The sequence below is a fragment of the Castor canadensis genome, chromosome 10 (assembly GCF_047511655.1).
Source record: "Castor canadensis chromosome 10, mCasCan1.hap1v2, whole genome shotgun sequence".
Classification (NCBI taxonomy): domain Eukaryota; kingdom Metazoa; phylum Chordata; class Mammalia; order Rodentia; family Castoridae; genus Castor; species Castor canadensis.
In genome coordinates, this window is record NC_133395.1 from 144,630,819 (window position 1) to 144,651,822 (window position 21,004).

General features: G+C 45.6%; 1 protein-coding gene across 1 annotated transcript; it reads left to right on the plus strand.

Annotated features, from left to right (window-relative positions):
• Positions 1-40: 40 nt before the first annotated feature.
• Positions 41-11,946, plus strand: Chchd4 (coiled-coil-helix-coiled-coil-helix domain containing 4). Its single transcript, XM_020175690.2, has 3 exons — positions 41-276; positions 7,957-8,055; positions 10,806-11,946. Exons 1-3 carry the CDS (start codon positions 255-257, stop codon positions 11,108-11,110), a joined length of 426 nt encoding a protein of 141 aa, XP_020031279.1. The 5' UTR covers positions 41-254; the 3' UTR covers positions 11,111-11,946.
• Positions 11,947-21,004: the final 9,058 nt, after the last annotated feature.

Sequence of the window (21,004 nt, forward strand, 5' to 3'; positions counted from 1 at the left end):
TCAAAGATTTCTGGGAAATGTGGTTCTTGCGGCCTGGAGAGCTGCTGGGAAATGTAGTTCTCGGTTGAGGGGCCCGGGCTGGCGCTGGGAAGGCGCAGAGGCAGGCGTGCGGCGGGCAGGCCTGAAGGGGGCGGGTCCGCGCGGGCCTCAAAGCCGCCCGCGGTGCCTGAGGAGAGGGAGGTCACGGCTGGAAGGTTTGTTCGCTACCGCTGCCGCAGCCGCCTCTTCTGCGAATCAAAGCGCCGGGGGCAGCCATGGCCTACTGCCGGCAGGAAGGTAGGTGGGCGGCTGCCATGGAGACCGGCCTGCGAGGTTCAGCGGGAGACACGCGGTCCGCTCGGCCTCCACAGGCCCCGGCTCCCCGCGACCCCGCAGCGGCGCGGGAGCCGAGGCGCCGCCCGTGGTGCCCGCCTTGGGGTCCTCGGGGGCGGGCTGGGCGGCCGGGTCGCCCCCGCCGTTTCACAGACGAGAAAACCGAGGCTGTAGAAGGGACGAAGTTGGCCCAAGGTCACGGTGAGGCTCGAACCCGTGACCTCACGTGGGGGAGCCCCGAATGGGCCCCGCGGGTGCCTGGGCGTGCCGAGCGCGTTGCGTCTGGCTCGTAATTGGGAGTTTATTGTCACGCATAGTCACTGTCGCGCCCGCCAGGCACCACGTGTGCGTTTGCACGGGCGTTTCACCTGTCCCGGAAAGTCGTCCCTCCGGCTAGATGCGGGAGGCCCGCATACGGAGCGGGCGCCGTCTAAACTTTGTGTGGCTTTCCTCACCGAGCTGGCTTGTCGATTCGATCGAATGGCACACTAAGCCACGCACCGGTGGCCTGGCCGGGTCACACCGCCAGCGGGCCGTGGAGCTGGAGTTTGCTGCCCAGTTTGGACCCCCTGCTGGGAAGACCCCCCCCGCCCCCCAGCAGAGTTGGGGTCCACCCACTTCTCTGTGGCCCTGTTGTTACCGCCACCCGACAGCGCAGAAGATTCCTGCCTTGTGAATGAAGGTGGAGGTGGTTTGGGCGGGTATTCAGGAAGCACGTGCTCGGGGCCCCGAGTACCTGAGAGCGGAAAGCGACAGAGAGAATTGGAGCTCATCTAGAACCTGGTGGGAAGTCCAGATCCCTCGCTTGAATGAAGAGAATGGGAAGCTCAGAGAGGGTGGCCTACCCAAGGGCGCACATCCAGTGAGGACAGCTCAGTCTAAACTGCCAGGCCTCTCCCAGTACCACAGGCTGCCGCCTCCAGAACCTGCCCTCCTTCCCTGGGTGTCTCTAGAGAGGACTGTTTCTGTTGTTTCTACTTAATGAATGAATGAATGCCTTAAGCAAGTCCCCTGCCCTTACCACTTTGTTACACAGCAGGTCCTTGTCCTGCTTTTTAAATTTCCTCTCTCCAAGTCTAATTCACCTCTTTGGTTGGCAGATCAATTTTGAGCCTTTGGGGTAATGAGCTATGTACTTATCACCACCCTTCCTTCCCTTTGAGGGTTGATGTGTCTCACAGATACTCTGGAAGGAGGAATGGGTGAAAACACTTTAGGGGCTCACCTCACTTTGAGGTCTTCCTTTGGTTTTTTTTTTTAATTTTATTATTCATATGTGCATACAAGGCTTGGGTCATTTCTCCCCCCTACCCCCACCCCCTCTTCCTTTGATTATCTTGTCTACACCACTGCTTCTTCAAAAGTGCTCATTTTGGGCCAGAGGTGTGGTTCAAATGATAAGCGTGCCTGCCTTGCTAAGCACGAAACCCTGAGTTCAAACCCCAGTACTAAATGCTAACTTTATTTTTCTGTCCACTGGTCCTTTTTTTTTGTTTCCCATGGGATTTAGGAAAGTGACCCCATACTCTACTGTGTAGAGGCTTATGTGACTGTGCCTCAGCCACTCTGGCTGTTCCCTTTGCCAGTGCATCCTTCCTCCAGCTCTTCTGCTGTCTCTTATCCTTTAAGACCCAGCTCAAATGTCACCTCCTCACAGGCCTTTCCTGAATCCTTGTGTCTTTCACATCTTAAACTCTGAAATTACCTTGTGTATTTTTTGTGATTGTGTTTCCTGCCTGCCTTCTCTTACCAAGCTGAGAGCTAGCACAGGGCCTGGGTGCTCATCTTTTAACCCATGTCCCCAGGCACGTGCCTGCCCTCTGTTCTGAGCAAATCATTACCTGTGCACATTTACCTTCGAGGTCCTCAGTTTGGCACTTAGAGAGTGCCCTACAGTGTGGGCACAGCTTTACTCTTTGGCTTTGGTTTGCCCATGCTTTTCTGTCAGTGCCTCATTGTCCTTTAGTTTTCTCTTTGTAAGGCACAGCCTGCCGCTCCTTGTTCAGTCTACAAACATTTATTGAGCACATGTGGTGTGCCAGCTACTTGGCATGTAGTGGTGAGCAAAGTGACACATTCTCTGCCTTCATGGCATGAGAAAAGACTGAAACGTCACCAGATGAGTGGATAATTACAAACAATCCGTGACATGAAGGAAATGCCATGGTAGTATAACGAAGGGCTCTGCAGGGTAGAGACGGCTTCCAGGGCTTTAAGATGATTTCAAAGGCATCTTCTCAAAACCTTTCCAGTCCTTCTGACCACGTGGAAATGAGCACCTTAACCTCTTAGAACCACCTTCCAGCCTTTGCCCACGCAGGCCCTTCTGGGACATCTTATGTCCTTCCCTAGCTGCACATGGGATCCCAGCTCTTTCTTCATTGAAAATCCCCCCTCCCCACCACCAGACAAGGCTTCTCCACTGGGTGCCTGTGTTGTACTCATCTGGGACCCCCCAAGTCCTGGAACAGAGCAAGAGCTAATGAAGGTTTATGGACACTTAATATTTTTTGTACACTGTCTGAAAGCTATTTATGTATTCTTTGGAGGCACATGCTCCTCCCTACCATCTGCCACCAGTTTTAAGGTACTAAAGAGTGAGAGGGATGTCTTGACCTCTTGATCTCTGCTCTCCAAGCCCTAGAAAGGTCTCTAGCATAGATTTAAGAGCTCGGCCATATTTGTTGAGTTGAATTTCCTTCCTAAATTTAGAATTTCCCTCTTAAATATAGGGGAGTTGCCTCTTTCAACAGTTAGATTGTAAACATGAAAGTCTTGAATAGTCAAATATATTAACCTCTTAAAAACCTTTTACCTCATTGAAAATACATCATAGCTACAACTCAGGGTCAACTAAAGCATTTCCCTCTGTCTGTAGGTCTCTTTCTCAGGGTGAATGTCAATCAGAGAGTAGTTGGAATTGCATTACAGGTGCATTGAATCTGCTCAGCCAAAGAGAGACGATAAACCGAGTGGTATAGGCCACCATTTTCCTCAACTGTCCTTGGGAGACCAGGAGCTGGGTTTCCTCTGCAGGATGTGTGGCTTTTCTTTTGGAGAAAATGAAACCACATACCCGAGGTTTCTTTTCTCTATAATCTACCTGATGGAAGTAACCAATCTGTCTTTCTGCTCTCTCCTGGGTCTGGGGTCTTCATGTCCTCATGCTAAGTTCGCTTTCTCTATTGACTTTTTCAGCACAGGGAGGTCTTACTATGTCCTGGGCACTGTTCTAGGCTCTGGAGACACTGAAATGACCAGACTAAAAAAAAAAACCCTGCTCCACATAGATCTGGCATTCCCATGGGGGAGGCAGGTGGTAAACAAATACAGTTTCCCGGGTGCTGGTGGCTCACGGCTACAATCCTAGCTACTCAGGAAGCAGGGATCAAGAGGATCATGGTTCAAAGCCAGCCTGGGCAAATAATTCGTGAGACCCTATCTCGAAAAAAACCATCACAAGAAAGGGCTGGAAGAATGGGTCAAGTGGTAGAGCTCTTGCCTAGCAAGTGTAAGGCCCTGAGTTCAAATTCCAGTACCGCCAAAAAAACCGAAATATATAAAAGTAAGATAAGAAAAACCATCTAAGAGAAAAATAAGATGGGGATGATGGCATCTCAATAGGAGGCAGGGCAGGCAGAGTCCCCTGGGAGGACAGTGCTCTGGAGGTGAGAGCAGTCTTCTCAGAGACCCATAGGTGGGAGCATGTTCAGCATGCTCCAGGGCAGCTGGAGGAGCCAGTGGTAGAGATGGGCTCATAGAGGCGAGGGGTGTAGATCTTCCACATGTGTATCGGGTAGAGCTGCTGGATTTGCTAATGGAGGTGTGAGGGGAAGACAGGAGTACCTTGCCATTCAGCTGCCCTCCAATTCTGATTGCAGCCCTTTGTGATCTTTCCCCTGGGTTCTGGGGTGGGGACTGGTTTGCTTCTGGCTGGCTTCCTCCTTGTGCACTTTGGGTTCAGCTTTCTCTGCTGGTTCTAGATAGACAGCGCTGTTCCTCCAGCTTTCTGACCTCCAAAACTTTACTGGCGCCTCTAGCCTGCGACTGTCTTTACCTGGCCACTGTACCCTTGTCAGTTGATGCCATTGAAAACATGAGTCTTGCAAGTGGGATTTCAGCTGAGTACAGAGACTCATTTTACCTCCTTGGGTCAACTCTTGTCCTGATTGTCCCTGTCCCTGTGCACATGAGGTAGGTAGGCTGACTTGCTGGTGGCCTTTTCTGAGACCCAGAGTGTACTTGAACCTGGATTTGAACTCCAGTACTTGGGCTGTCTGAGATACTGATGCCACTGTGACCATCGGTGTAAGACATGTGAGAGGGTGTAAGGTGGATGCCCACACTCCACTTTTTTTTTTTTTTTTTTTTTTTTGGTGGAGATAGGGGAGCTTATCTTGGAAATAAAACACAAGTGTTTTAATATTTTATTTCTCTAGAGAAAATCCTGAGATTTCATGAGAACTACTAGTCTAGCCAATTACCTCATGAGTCAGCTATGACTACTTCCTTCTTTCACAGTTAGATTTGTTAAAGATTACATTAGCCTTGACTTTGCACCAGTTCTTGCATCCACTCTTGTTTTTAACTTTTTTTTTTTTTTTTTTTTCACAGTGCTGGTAATGAGACCTAGGGCCTTGTGCCTGCTAAGAAAGTGTCACACCACTGAGTTCCCACCCCCGAACTCCCACAGGCCTGGTAGGACTGACATGAAGTGCAGAGCGTAAAAAGTGACCCTTTCAGTCCCTTTCAGAACACAGTTCCTGCCCTGCCCTTACTTGCTGTGTGCCTTTGGGCCGGTTTCTTAGCTTTTGGGCTTCTGTTTTTCCTATCTCTGGAAAAAGACAGAATGATACCTTCCCTCCTGTTGATATGTGGGCTAAATGAACTCAGATGTAAAGGCATTACACGGGGTTACTGCTCTTCCTTTTGGCTGAATGCTAAGGGAAGTATCCAGAAGAGCTTGAGCCTGTGGCGGGGCGGGGGAGGGAGGGAGGGAAGGGGCTAGGGCATTCTCTGTGTGGGATTGTACTAGGTTTGGAGTCCTAGTACTATGTTATCCTAATCCCCTGTGAAGCCTGTGAGCAATATGGACATTGCAGAGAGCTTGAGTCAGCTTTTGTTGGGTGAAGCCTGGGCTCTAGGTTTTCTGCATGCGTCATGAACCCTGTTAGGTGTGTTCGTAGCCTGCCTGTAACGTTTACACTCTTTCCCTCTGGGCCTGTGCCCATTTGACTGGGCTGAGGTGGGGAGGTTGGGTCAGCTGGTTTTACTTAGCATTATTGCAGATTGCTTTCAAGTGTTTTGAAAACTGGCCAGAGTACCAGGCCACGAGGTGCTCTAACATTTCCCAGCTGTCCTGCCCAAATGCTCCCCAGGCCTGGTGGAGGAGCCATCAGCTCTGCGTAATGCGGTGCTGAGACAGAGTTGCCTGCCTTTGTGAACAGAGACCTTGGGTGGTGGTAGGTCTGGGCCCTGTGCACCAGAATTGGTCCTGTTAATCGTCTCCAGTATGGGGGACCCTATGCATGTGTGGCCATGGGGTAAAGCACCTTCTGTCTTCCCTGTGTCCCTGAACTGTCCTTATCGGAGTTGTCCCTCTGGCCTTTGCTTTCCCCTAAGCCTCTTCCCTACTCTCCTTACTCCAGCCTAAGCCTGGGCTTGCTTTCCCTTAGCTTGCCCCAGAGAGAACTTTCCAAAATAGAAAGGGGAAAAAATGTGGAGATAGTGCCTCTCAGAGAGGCACATCTCTGCTGGCCACCCCTGCTCCCCCAGTAGTTAATACACTCCGAGCCACTCACTAAAGCCCTGTCCAGGGGCATCTTTTCGCCTACCTGAAGAAGTCTTCCTAATTTGAGGGTCCCATCTCCTCCACTTGAGAGTCCACTTATCCCAGACCTCCTGGTGTCAGAAGGTACTCAGAAAGGCTGTAGTCTCAGCTGTTTGGGATAGGGGTTGGGTGGGTATTTTTGTCTTTATGGGTGCCCTAGGAAGTGCCTGAGTCTCCTGCCCTGGAAGTGCCATGTGGATGCTGGAAGTCCCAGCACTGTGTAAGCCTGACAAGTCAGTGAGGGGATTGCTGTCCCCAAATTGGTAGCGATAGGGTGGAAGGAGCTGACTGACACACAGGACCCAGAGGCCAGCCTAATCTGTCCTCCAGGAACTGTTAGGGAAATGGGTGATCCATCGTGCAGTGTGGGAGGGGCTCCCTACCCACAATGAAAATATCTGATTCATCTGTGCTGTGAGTTTAACTAGTGGCCAAAGGTCTCAGGAAGCTGAGGTAAAGTGTTCTCAGCTACAAGGTGTCTGGGAGAGAGCAGCAAGGGCTTTGGCCAGGTCAGGATCCTGCCTGCCAGTCTCCCCTGGTTGATCTTGAGTAACTGCTCTGGACCTTCGTTTTCTGCTGTACTCAGTGGGTGAGGGTGCTGATACCCTATAGGGTCACTGGATGAAACGGACATTTGATGTTCCCACTGCAGTTTGTTCAGGCCCTGCTTCCCTTGCCTCACCCAGCCTCCCATTAGGAGAAGCTCGAGTATGAAGTGCATCTGATTACTCACATGTTTATCCCTGGAGTCCTCAGGATCCCCTGGCAGCCAGCTGTGGCTTTCCTAGGAAGCTGGTCACAGAAGATAAAAAATCAGCACTTCTGTGAAGCACTCCCCCCATCATTGTACTTGTTCGGAAATAGCCCCTGGGCTGTGAGGAATGGTTGAGTTGTCCCCCACTGACACGATCTTGACCATGGTTAGAGACAAAAGTCTTAGAGGATCTGGACCCTGGACACCTGTCCCTCCAGCATCTGTAGCTTCTGCCTTTCAGAGACTGGTACCAGGAACATTTTCCTTTAGGCTGGCTTCCTGGAGGGAATAGGGGCTGCATCAGGTGTGCACGCTGTGAGCTGGATCCTCATATCACTGCATACTCCCTTTGTCCAACTCTCATTGTCCTTAAGTTTGTTATGCTTTTTGAACCCTGTGGGTAAACTCCAAGGATACCAGAAAGCATGGTTTTTCTAGTGTCTTTTTTTTCCTATCCCCCCTGCCCCCAACACCTTCTACATCCCCCTTCTCTTCTCCCAGTCTGAAAGAGCAGCTTGTGCAGCATCACGGGTCCAGGCTGCTTGGTTGCAGGCCTTCTGAGCATCCCTTTCCCTACATTTCCAAGGGTTGTGGAGGAGGTGGGCAGGGCAAGAAGTGAAGTAAAGGTTGCAGGAGGACAGTCAGGGTACCAGGGAGTATGCTTTGGTTCTCTTTTGGGGAAGGGGAGCACTATTTCTTTCTTGGTAGGAAGAGAAAGACATTGCACTGGAGGACTAGTGACAGATTTGGAGACCAACACAGGCACATTTTGCTGGATTGGCAGTTTCTCCTACCTGGTTGATCCATTTAGAGGGTAAGGTACACTGCCTTCCTTCGTGCCCATGACTCCCATGGAGTCCGACTCTGGGCCAGGCTCTTGGAAGGAGTGGCTGCTAGACTGTACTACAGAGTCACCCAGGGGGAGCAGTTTAAAGGTCTCCTCACTTGGGGACGACCTGTAAGACAGTTTGCAAACTGTCTTGTGTGGCTGCTCTGGGTTTAAGACAGAGTCACTGCTCTTGAGTGAAACACTTCCTCCTCTGTTCCCCAAAAACACTAGGAAAAGATCGAATCATATTTGTGACCAAAGAAGACCATGAAACTCCCAGCAATGCAGAGCTGGTGGCTGATGACCCCAACGATCCGTATGAGGAACATGGTAAGTGATACAGGGCCTCCTAAGGACCTAGACACATTCTGGGGGAAGGCTTGTGTTGACAATTCCTTGCTCACCACATCTTAGGCCAGGCTGTGTTTGTGGTGTCCATCTCAGCCCCAGCCAGCTCTGGTGCTGAGGCTGTCTCCCTTCAAGGTGTTGGGGCTGCTCTGAGCCATGAGCAGCAGTTTCTTCTTATTCAAACGCTTCTGCCTCTTTTCTCTCAAGCTTTTGCATTGACTTAAGCCAGTTGGATGCTTCATGGTGATTAAATTTTGGGGGAAGCTGTCTGGATTCCAGCAGTTCCAGGTAGGTCAGGGTGACAGGGATCTGTCTGCTTGGTCAAGTTACCAGACTGAATTCTCCATGTCTACTGACTATATTGGCAAGCAGGCACATAGCAGTCGTGTAGTTGATCTGTGAGGCTGCACAAGTCCCTGCTCTCTCCTTTGAAGTGCTCTTGTGAGCACTTGGTATGAAAAGGTCCCTCCATGTAGTGGACAGTTTTCTAGCAGCAGGTCTCAGCTTGGCTAGGCAGAACTGCTGCATGCTCCCGGGCTCACAGCCAAATACAGCAATGCTCACTTGGACCTAGGATGTCACTCTGAAGGCCTTAGGCTGCTGGGCTCATCAAGTACTTACCCTGTCCTGTAAGACTGGTGTGTGTGTACAGTATTCACAGACATCTTTGTTGGCAGCAGCACTCAGTTCACCCATCAGAAACCACTTCTGACATCCATGGTGATCGCTAACAACACGTGCTTCTCCTATTAATTGCTGATAAATGGGAAGAGCTTGAAGCAGCTGCCCCTGGAATAAGGGCTTCTGGTTGAATTTTCCAGATGTGATCTACTGTGTATATTCCCTGGTGGGGAACTTGTTACCTCAAGGTTAGAGCAAAGCTAAGGGTTCATAGGTAGCACCCCATTGGGATCAGTAGAAATGCAGGCGCCATATGAAATAGGACTAATCTTCAGTCAGCACTTTTTTTAAACAAAAATAAATCCCATGTCAATTACAGCCCTTTGCCTATCTTTAGGTCCATATTAGTTAAGCATATTTCATTAATTGATTGAGACGCTGGAGGCCTGTAGTTTTGTTTGCCTCTTGGTGTTTAAGATATACATCGGGACTTAATTTAATTGCTGAAGCTGTCCTTGTGGAGTTATGTTGTGTCCCTGAAACAACTGCTGGCACCATGTGTTCTCTGCAAGGTGCTGCCTCACTTCAGCTCGTCTTCCCCTGAGAAATGAAAGGAATTCTATAGACTGGGTTGAAATTTTTAAACTTCAGTATTACTTCTTTTGGAAATTGATTGTGCAAGTTTGTTAGCAGATTTGAAACTCCAGGGGGTGGAGCTTGCACAATTTTTTTTTTCCTCAGCACTGAGATCTCTGAGGAGTGAGATGGTGAGATGTTGGGGAAAAGGACTGAGGCTCTGGGAATTCTGTGAGCCCTTGCTGCAGGCCTGACTTGGATTTCATGAAGCCCAGAAACCTCAGGCGTAAGCTGGAGTTAGTAGTGTCTTCAGAAAGTTGTCACAAGGAGTAGTCGAGCTGCCAGATGTAGCTTAACCAGAAGAACTTGCTCTGCAGCTGCTGGTGGTGTCAGTGTGAACTGCCTGCTAAGAAGTTAAAGTATCAACTGAGGCCACCACTGTTGCCCCATTTTATAAATGAGGAACAGTAACAACATATCCACTGGCCAGTGAAGCTTCTCAAGCTGGAATTAACAGGTGGGATTCAGCCTAGGACTTGACACTAGTTCAGAGAGCTGTATCTGGGCACATTCCTGGAGTGAAGGATCATGTATAATTTTATGGCACTTTCGGGTTTTTCTTAAAGTGTTTCTCTGTTTCTGTAGAAGACTCGAGCAATGTCTATATGGATCACATTTCTGTGTCCATCCAAGCTGAAAATGAAGCATCATCTTACAGCATGTTGGAAAACAAGGAAATACTATTTAGATGTGCACAAAGTTGAAAGTAGAAAAGACAAAATTCCAAAGTACGAGGGCTATATAATATAGGTTATGAAATTATGAAAGTGAAAATCCATCTGTAGCCTCACTTTCTCACACACACACACACACACACACACACACACACACACACACACAGGTTTGTTTGTTTAATTGTGGCCTGGGAATTGAACCCAGGGCCTCATGCATGCTAGGCCTCGACTCTACCACTGAGCTACATTTCCAGCCCTAATATTTTTATAAGAATCAGTCATACCATTCTGATATGCCACTAGCTTTTCATTGTATGTCTTGAACATCTTTCTGTATCAGTGCATAGTGATCGTCCTCTTTTTATCCCTTGGGCTCCTGAGCGAAGCTGCAGGGCAAGAGCACTCAAGGGGTAGGAGGATGTGTTGTCCTAATTATATGTATGGGAGGGGAGTTGAGACTGGAAAGAGATCAGTACCTTAGTTCTTTACAGCATTTGGGCTTTAGAAAAGCTCCCTGGTGACCATCTAAGGGACCACTGCTTCTTTGGGCTAAATGGTTGGAGCACAGCCTCACAGCACGGGGGAGTGGCTTAGAGTATATATCAGTGCTATACATTGAGAAGGATACTAATGGCACTTTTGTCTAGCTGGCCAAGGAATGCTGGATTTGTGCTAGGCATGAAGCTGATCCAAATCACAGCAAATGCCTGCCAGGAACTGTGAGGACTAGACTGGTTTTTTTATGTTCCAAGACCATAGAAAGTATCTTTCACCTTTCCCTTGTCCATCTTCCTGTTACAGGATTGATACTGCCAAATGGAGATATTAACTGGAACTGCCCTTGCCTTGGGGGAATGGCCAGCGGCCCCTGTGGGGAACAGTTCAAGTCGGCCTTCTCCTGCTTCCACTACAGTACAGAGGATATCAAGGGGTCAGACTGTGTAGACCAGTTCCGGGCCATGCAGGAGTGCATGCAGAAGTACCCGGACCTCTATCCCCAAGAAGATGAAGAGGAGGAGGAGGAGGAAGAGAAGAAGCCAATGGAACATGTTCATAAAACGGTTCCCACTGAGGCCTCTGCATCCAAAGAGCAGGGGTCAAGCTAATGAAGGCCATAGGCACTGGGCTCCAGTCCTTCCACTGCACAGTGACATGGACCTTTGCACAATGCCTTGTAGTCACCTTCCAAGAAAGTGTCTTTCCCTCTTGTTGTTCTGTGCGCTGTAATGTATAAAATAAGTTATTTTGATGATCGGGGTCTTGACGCCTTGCCATATACACTGAAAATGGGGTCGTATGTGTGTTTCCTATGTTAACCTGTCAGTGAATGTAGCTGCCACTTTTGAATTCTCTTCTCAGTTTGTCCCGAATTTTGCCTCTTTGAAATAATGTGCTGAATAGTGTCAGCAACCAAAAATCATTATCCAGGAATGTTTCTTGTGAGTGAGCTTATTTATTTTGATTGTACTCTATTGTATCCCTTTTAGTAGATTTTATACCTCTTTGGGGAATGAAATAGAAGGAGAAACATCTTTAAAGATGCTGGAGTGAGGCCATTCTTGATAGAAGAGGCCAGTGGTAAGGTGTGTATTTCTCAAGAACCATCTTGCCCTGGAGAGAGAGGCTGCTGTACTTCATTCCTCATACGTTTGGTTTCCATGTTTGCATGGAGCTCTAAGCTCCAGGTTTTCTGTGTTTGTAAGGTGGAATTTGTACCCTCTGATTCCCAATCCTTTCTTAGTGAAGAGAAAGGCTGGTTTTTACTATTTCTTGTTTTCCTGTTCCAGAAGCCCTTGTTTGGCACCCGTGTTCACATTGACTCTCAGTCTGGTCAGATTCAGTATTTCTGAGAGGTGGGGACCTAACTGTTGCCAGAACAGCAGCCCAGGGGAAACAGTGCAGGTGAAAGAATCAATTAAAAGGAAACATGATTTCCAACTGATTTTTAATATGTCTTTTGTTTTTTCCTAGGTGCAATTTAAAATTTTTAAATTCAATTTTATCTTTGTGGTACTGGGGATTGAACCAATGGCCAAATGTAGACTTAGGCAAGAGCTCTACCATTGAGCTGCATCGCTACTCCCCATCTTTAAATTTTATTTTGAGATGGGTTCTCACAAAGTTTGAATTCTAAGCCTTGAATTCCCAGTCCTTCTGCCTTAGCCTCTGGGTACCTGAGATTACAGGCCTGCACCACCATGCCTGGCTAGAAATATTTTTGGTGTAAGGGAATATAAATTATGAAAAATTGAATTGAAATTCCTCTTTAAAGACTAGCAATCTAGTTTGCGTTTGTTAATGTTCTGTGTTGAGTTGAAAGCAAGCTGTTTTTCTTTGTGAACAGATGCCTTCATATAGACATAAGCTGCGAAGAGGGAAAGATTTTTCCCATTTGAAGAGAAGGAAGATAGTTTGCTCAAGGTAACTGCTAGATAGTTTCAGGCTGTGGTGTAGTAACACTTCCCATCTCTCAAGTATATTAGTTACTACTGTGTAAAAAATTATCTTAAAACCTAGCCGCTGGAAACAGCAAGCACTTCCCCCCAAAACAACCCCCTAATTTCTGTTGCTCAGGAGCCTGGGCATAGCTTATCTGTGATCCTCTGGTACAGTCTCCTGCGAGGCTGTGATCCTCGTGGGAATTTCATATTTTCACAGGCTTTCTACAATCCAGCAGTTTGTGGCTGGATTCAGTGGGTTGAATCTTTGTGGGTTGTTGGATGGAGGGCTTTAGTTCCTCTCTGGCTGTTGGCCAGACTTCCCTCAGTTCTTTGCCATGTGAGCCTTACCTTAGGTCAGCTCACAGCATGGCAGGTGGCTTCTATTAGAGTAAGTGACAGAACAAGGTGGAAGCCAGAGCCTTTATTGTAACCTAATCCCCATGCATATAAGCAGAGCTCTACCACTGAGTCACATTCCCAGCCAGTGACATTTCTTCCATCACTACCATATTTATGTGTTAAAAGTGGCTCACAATCCACCTGCCAGGGGAGTGGCCTCAGGGCCTGAGTGCCACCATAATGAAGCACAAATTTTGAGAAGTAGTGATTCCAAGGTGCAGGGGGGTAGAGGTCTTGTAGTATCTGTACCAGGACTTTATCTCGGTTAGGAGCCAAGAACCTGGGACTGGCCAGGTTTGGAAGGTGTGACAGCCCTGTAGACTTGTCAGCCCTTGTGACTTCTTTACTAGAGCCACAAACAAAGTGTTACTGATTTGAGACCATCTCGTTCATTTGATGCATTCATTTGATGTCCCTATGACCTAGGGACATAGGAAATTGATACATATATGACACCTGCCAGTGCAGGAAGTCCACATTTACTAGAAAGCAGAAAGGAGCTGAGTGCTGGTACTTCACACCTGTAATCCTAACTCAAGAGGATCAGGAGGATCAAGGTTGAAAGCCAGCCCTGGGCTAATAGTTCATAAGCATTTATCTCAAAAAAAAAAATCACAAAAAAAAGGGCTGCCAGAGTGGCTCAAGTGGTGAGAGTGCCTGCCTAGCAAGCGTGAGGCCCTGAGTTCAATCAAATCCCAATGCTGCCAAAAAAAAGGCAGAAAGGAACGGGTGGATATTACATAATGGTGCTTGATTCTTAGGGCAAATAATTTTCTTTCAGCTATGATAACTCACAGTACAGATTCTCAAGATTTCTTTCCCTGGGTCCCTTTGGGTTAGGCAAAAGATTCTTTTCCATTTTTCAGTGGAAAAATACATTGGCTTTATTTAAGCAATGGAATTGTGGGGAGATTGTTTTGGGACAAGGGGTTTGGATAATTCCTATTTAAACTGACATGTCTTTATAAGCAGAAAACCTTCAATAGACCAGAGATAATGATACAGGTAAACACAGAGTTGATAATTTGCAAAAATTTGGTATTGAAACACAAGGCAACACTGATGAGGAAACACAACCGCTTTCACACACAGTGTTTTGGGATTTTGTGATGTCACCAAGTGCCACATAGCAGCCAGGCTTCTTAACAGAACTCTCAATTTAGCCCTCAGTGACTTTAGGACTACAGATTTTAATTTAGTAATTGTATTTTAGGGTTGGAGGCATGGCTCAAGCAGTACAGTGTCTAGCAAGTGTGAAGTGTAAGTTCAAACCCCTGTACCACCAAAAGAATTTTTAAAAAAACTAATAAAATTTTAGTAACCCATAATGTCTCAAGATGCCAGAAAATAGCCCTATGTAAAAATAAAAGTTTCCTAATTCATCTGGAAGAATCACAAAAAAACACAGAAAACGAAACCTAAAAACCCATGAAACAAGAAAGTATGTTTAGTTTGCTTTACATGTAACTTTCATGACTCATTGTGAGGCAGGCTAGAAGTAGGAAAAGTTTAGGGTGTATGTAGGTTGCCAGGGAATGGTCCAGACCACTCACCTGGCTGGGAACTGCCCATGCCCCCCCAACCCCCATATTCATTATTGGGTGGGAATCTCAACCCCCCCTCACCTGGCCAGGAACCACCCATGCCCCTCCCAATCATTGGTTATTGGCTGGGAATCTTCTCCCTTTCCAATAGGTTATAGGTTTTAAAGCTTCCGGCTTCCACCTGGGCTCCACCATGCTTCCCTATGTATTTCTTGTCCCTAACTTTTAAAACTCCCTTTAGCCCACATATCCTGCCATGAATGCTTTCTGGTGGGATATGAAGAATTTGGAATTCTGATCACAGACTGCACCAGCACTGTTAACATACTTGGCGAGCCAGCCAGGAGTTACAAAGGTAAAGTGCTATGTTTATTAATTTGTTTCCTCCTAAGCCATTCCTCCCTGCCCCTTACACATCAGCATCTCGCCCAGAGCATGCTGCTGGGAGATGCTGGGATGCACTTTATTAGCCCAGCCTCTGTGGCCGCATCTTGATAGAAATGCAGCCAGGGAGGGTGGAACCACAGGGGTAGCCAGTGCTACAGGGCATGGGTCCACCATCTGGCCCAGGTGGGGGGGGGGTGAAGGACTGCCTGTGAGGCCCTAAGTTATCATCCTTGGTAACTGCTGCCTCTTTCCTGCAGCTGCCATGTGCCTGCACCTTCCCTTTCCTTCCTTCTCCCTTCTCTCTGCTCCCTTTCTGATTCCTGGGCCCAGGTAGCCACATGGCCCAGGAAGCATGCTAGCAATGGCAGTACTCAGCCATGTTGGCCACACCTGCGAGTGAGAGGGCACACCCCACTGGACCAAACTCAGGCCTTGTCTCTAAAGTGAGAACAGTGGGGTCAGATTTTAAGGTTAAAATATTTACTAAGAAATTTAGCTTTGAATTCTTTTGGCCCTGGGGTGGTTTTCTAAATTTTGGTCATTGTCTTGTTAAGAGAGACATTGAGTATTCTACTTGTTCCTGCACTAATGAATGTAGAGTTTCTGTTTGAAATTTCTAGCTTTTGCTCTGCCTAGCTCCTCAGTTTGGGTTTTTTGGATTTTTTTTTTTTTTTTAGATTCACTTGTAAGAACCTCCTTGCTCCAAAAATAGTTGTTTAAGAAGTGGATTGCTTTTTGGGTAAAAAGTGAATTAGGCTTTAGAGTGAATTTAGGATAACTAGAATTTCCTGTGATGGCCTCTGGGCTTTTGGCTACCTAATCTTAAATAGAGATTAGTGGAGTTGGAAAGTTAAAGTGATTCTTTTCTGTGGCTGCCATTTATCTACTGCCTCTCAAAGGAGCCTGGGATGTGCCTGTGCCTCAAGTATCTGGTCCCATCTATTAACACCAGCCTGGGAGCCTCAGCTTGGAGGCTGGGAGGCTTGAGCACCAGGCAGGTCTCAACGGCAGCACAGAAGTGTGCCCGGGAGCCAGCCCTGCCCAGCTAGCCTGCAGAGTCCCCTCTGCTGCTACAAGCTAAAGGCACAAGCTCTGGTGGCTGCTGCCTAATAAGAGAATAATAAAACTTTGTTCTCTATCGCTCAAAGTAACGTGTGAAGTTCTAAAGTTGTTTAAGGTCCTTTCCAAACTGTAGCTCTGTAAATGGCTGGGTTCTACAGGATGTGAATTCTTGGTTTTCTAGGTAATAACAAAGCCCCTTTATGAGGCAACCCAAGATCTACTTATAAACACCTGATGTAAACTGGACAGTAACAAAGCTTAAAGGGTTACTGCCATGTGCCCTAGTAATCCTAACTTTAAATAAGTCTTTAAAACTAAAAGATAGGACATTACACTCAAAGAGGGAAAAGTTCTGCAGCCTGTGATTAGTTGGTCTTTTCATTGGCATGTCTAACTCATGGATCCCTGCCTCTCAGGGGACAATGTCTTATTCCTCTAACAGATCGCTATCGTAAGCCTGTATACTCCATGTAACATGTCTGTGTGTTCCATTTGAGAGACCCTTTGGAGAGACCATGTGGTCGCAGGGATGCTTCTACCATGATGCAGCCCCCAGGTGTCCAGCGCCATCTTGCCATTCCCTAAGAACATGAAACTCATGGGTGACGCCATCTTGCCATCCTCTAGGAAAATTATAACTAACTTGTGGCTAAAATTCTTTAGATTAATACAGTTTTTATGCATGTTGTTGTTTATTGCATTGGTCTGTTAAGGATTGGGCCAAGAATGGAGTATTCATGTAAAGATCTGTCACAAACTACTTAGGACTCTCGCTGACTAATCTTCTAAAGATAACGTCAAAGAAATGGTTTGTGTGCACTCTGAATTAATCCAATTGTTTTGTGTGTCATTGTGTTTTCTGTATATGTTTTTGTATACTACCAATTGTGGATTTTTACTTTTTTGAGCTCATTATATGCACTCATATTCTTTGGCATGCCTCGGTTGTAACATCTGTATGTCTGTGTGTGTTTAGATGTCTTTAGGATGGTTCTTAAGCTGCTTTTATAAAGTTAATGTGTACAATTGTCTCAAAAGTTAGCTAAAGTTCTAATCCCAACCAGGCATAACTATCATCTGCCTTAGAACTAAAGAAAAGTTATAGACAATAATCTCAATCTATTTCATCCTATCGTGAGTGTAATTTACATTTAACTCTTTTATAATTAGGTTTATTGACCCATGTGTTCTTATAGGTTGCTATAATTTTAAAACATGGTTTAATTTTCTCCTTAAGTCTTTTAAGCTATAAGATTACTAAAATTTTATTTAAAACAATGTTATCTAAATTTGGGTTTTTACAAAGGTTATTTCAAGATATAAATTCAGGTCTTAAAGCTTATAAGTTTATAATTAAAAGTTGGAAAGTTTTCTGAGGTCAAAATTTAAGATACTACTGTGTGTTTAAAAATGAGTTTCTGTTTCATTAAAATAACTGTCAGGGATTTTGGGTGCTATAGGCTCATACAAAATTTTATCAAAACCAAACAAAATTCACCCTCCAGATGGAATATTGGGGTTTGTTTCCTGTCAATATCCAAGCCATGACTCTCAGTCATTGGATTTCCTAACTTTATGCTTACTCCCTTATCTCTATTTCTGTATTTAATCATTTGAGATATTCATCTTGTTGACTTATTATTATCTTTTGAACTGGTCCTAATAGTTCTGATGTTTAATAGTTGGGGTGGCATTCAGGATCAGCATCCCATTTAGGAACCCTCATGCAGACATGTGAAGAGACTGGCCCTTTGGAGCAGTAGGAAGTTGGGGGACCCTGCTGCTTGTTTCATGAGATGACTGCTGAGAGCCTTTAAGGCAAGCCAGGTCTAGAGGACCTGCAATCCAGACTTCTAAGGAATAAGAGGGACACCTTGAAGATCTTGGAATTGATCTCACTCTCTACCAAAGGACACTGTCCTCCCTTTTCCTCCCTCACTCTCCACCAGCCAGCATAGGAAATTCCATTCAGGAGCCCTTCTGTAGGGGTGGAGGGATGAATGGATTTTCCCCTCTCCTTCCCTCTCTTTTCACCAGCCAGCATAGGGGAAACCAACATATTCACTTGGCTGTATCCTTAAGTGTTGGGAGATGCTTTGATCCTGCTAACCAAAAATAAAATGCCCAGTTCTCTTCATAGCCCATTTAAGATTATTTACTGTTCTTTACATCCTGCTTAAATTAGTCTCTTGCCAGACAGAAAAACCCCAAGGTATTTTTCTGATAACACAAAACAACTAAATTTAAACTAAATAAAAATTCTTTTAAATGGTTCAAATACAGCTAGTGCCTTATACATGTATCTAAATGTCATAAAATCATTTATAGAGTTAAAAGTGTATACATGTAAACAGCTATAGTTCTTTTACCTAAGGTACTTTCTTTCTAAAGGTCTCTGACATTTCTGCTCTGTATGACAATTGCTTAAAGTTCTGTCATTTAGGCTTGACATCTGTCAGCTAAACATTGGTTTACCTGACATCTGTTCATTGGATAAATGTTGGTTGATCTGACATTGGCTAGATAAATATCTTATATATATAATATGCAACTGAGCATCAAAACGGGCTATTTGAAATTACTCATAGTGCCTTCCTTTAACCATTGGAAAATTTAGGGTTTTTAATTGTTAGTACTGTATCAACAGTGCTTACCTAACCAAAATTCAAGGTTTAAACTGTGATTCTGCTACTGACTCCTTTATATGCTCCTTCTAAAATAGTTATAAGAAGACCAAGCTGATGTCTTAATTCCTTTTACAAGTTTGTGTGAATGTTCCCAATTGTAATAAGAGAAGTTTAGTAGCAATCCTATTGGGACATTTACAGAAAAGCCTACAGAAAATGACTCTGACAAGTGTTTCTCTATCAACCAGGACAGACTCTCTAATTGGACTCACACCTGCCCATGGTACACCTGACCCTTAGGGTAGTCCTTAACTGCCCACTATAGTAACAGTCCAAAACAGAGGGCCATCTAAGAGTTAAAAATAGCTACAGATATAAACACCTATAGGCAATTTTGTATTTTTCCTTGTAAAGCTTTATAACTGTTGTCTATTGGCACTTTACAACAATTTAAAGGTGTCAGTATATCCCCTATGGGACAATTAGATTTAATTAAGCTCAGTTTAAGAGCAATTTTTTAAAAAAAATTTCTTTGTTGCTTAATTTGGCCAAAAGGTCACATTGGCATTGACATCTGATCTGTTTGAGTCTCCCTCCTCTGTGGGACAAAAATCTGACTTTCTGGGAAAAGCCACTCCTGTACCAGAACTGCCAAATTGGCAAAATCTTCAGAGACAACTGTTTAGAGAAACAGTTTAAGAGGACACGACCCCTGAGTAGTCAGCGTCCCCCAACTTCTCAGAGAACCAAGTGGCCTTCAGCCTCCCAAGACATTTCAAAAGGACTGCACAGATGAGGGGCTTCTCTAGATCCACATGGAGTCAATGATGCCAGACCTCTAAAAGTAACCAAAGCTGAGAGATTTTTTTTAAAAGGGGAGCTCTTACATATGTGCTCTAATATTTAAGCCTTCCAGGCTTCTGGCAAAAGGCAAACTCATGTCTTTGGCCAAGTCCTTCTATTTAACAAAGGCAATATCACTTTCAGTGGTGTCTTAACTTCTGCTTAGGGACCCCGTGAGTCATCTTTCTGTACAGAACGGACTCACTGATGTTTACTCTCTAATTGGACTCACACTTGCCCATGGTACACCTGACCCTTAAGGTAGTCAGTCCTTAACCGCCCACTATAGTAACAGTCCAAAACAGAGGGCCATCTAAGAGTTAAAAATAGCTACAGATATAAACACCTATAGGCAATGTAACCACAAAGACCCTCTGTCACTTTTCAAAATGAAAAGTTCTCTATCCTTCCTGCTACTCCTGGCAGAGCCCCTTCTGATGCTCCTATCATTGTTCCTATCATTGTCAATGTTCAAGTCATGCCTTCTAAACAAGATTTGTCTCTTCCAGAATGAATGCCTTTAACCCAAATCATGAGGCAACAAGGCTATAGATCTCTACAAACAAACGAGATCTCCATGAGAAGCTTTAATCATAATAAAACAATAATTCAGACACCTTGTGTCCAAATGATTCCCAAGGGAAAGAAATAGGAGACTCTACCCTACAATCCTGGTATACAGTTGTTAATGGCACTGGTGCAGTCTGTGATCAGAAGAATTCCAAATTCTTCATATCCCACTGGGAAGAACCCATGGCAGGGCACATGGGTGTATTTGGAGTTTATTAAAAGGGAAGGGAATTACAAAAGGTCTGCTGCCTCTTAACTCAAAGGAGATACTGAAGATGGACTGCCCCCCTTCACCAACTCCCCCAAAAGAATTTTTTGGAATATTGTCTCTCGGGGAATTTGAGGCAGTCTAGAAGTAGGAAGAGTTTGGGGTGCATGTAGGTTGCCAGGGGATGGCCCAGGCCACCCTCACCTGTCTGAGACCCACCCATGCCCCTCCCAACTCATTCATTATTGCATGGGAACCTTCTGGGTCTGACCTTCCCATGGGTTACTGTAGGTTTTAAAAGCACCTGAAAAAGAAAAGCACATACTCTCTGCCAGCGGACTCCACCTGCACCCCACTGTCCTTTTGTATTTCCCTTTCCTAACTTTTAATAAACTCCATTTACACCCACACGTTCTATTGGATTCTTCTTGTAGAAACACAAGGATCAAGGTCTTCTGAAAATATCATTTTGCCACAAACACCAGTACCACACGTGCAACAAAACACAAATACTGATTAAGTGGAAGTCTATCCACTCAGTATTCTCTGCATCTTTGTATATTAGGAAAAACAACAAAATTGTTTTCTCCTCCTTCAATCACCTCTCAATACAGTACCTCATTCTGATGTTTGGGACTTTTCCTCCCATATCAAGCAGTTTTCCAGCACACACCAAAGTGGTGTCCTACCATTTAACTCAACTCTGACATTGTCTACCTGGAGTTAGGTCAGATCCCACAGTTTAAAGACTTAGTCCCATGAGGCTGCTCTCATTCAGATACCATTTGCAAGCCACAGGTAGTTTTACCTGTGCTTAGACTCTTGTGTCTGCCTGGTTCCCATGCCTCCCTCCTTAGTTTTGAGTAACTATATGCAGGGCTCTCAGTACCTAGGGAAGTAGTTTACTTGCTGTTCACTA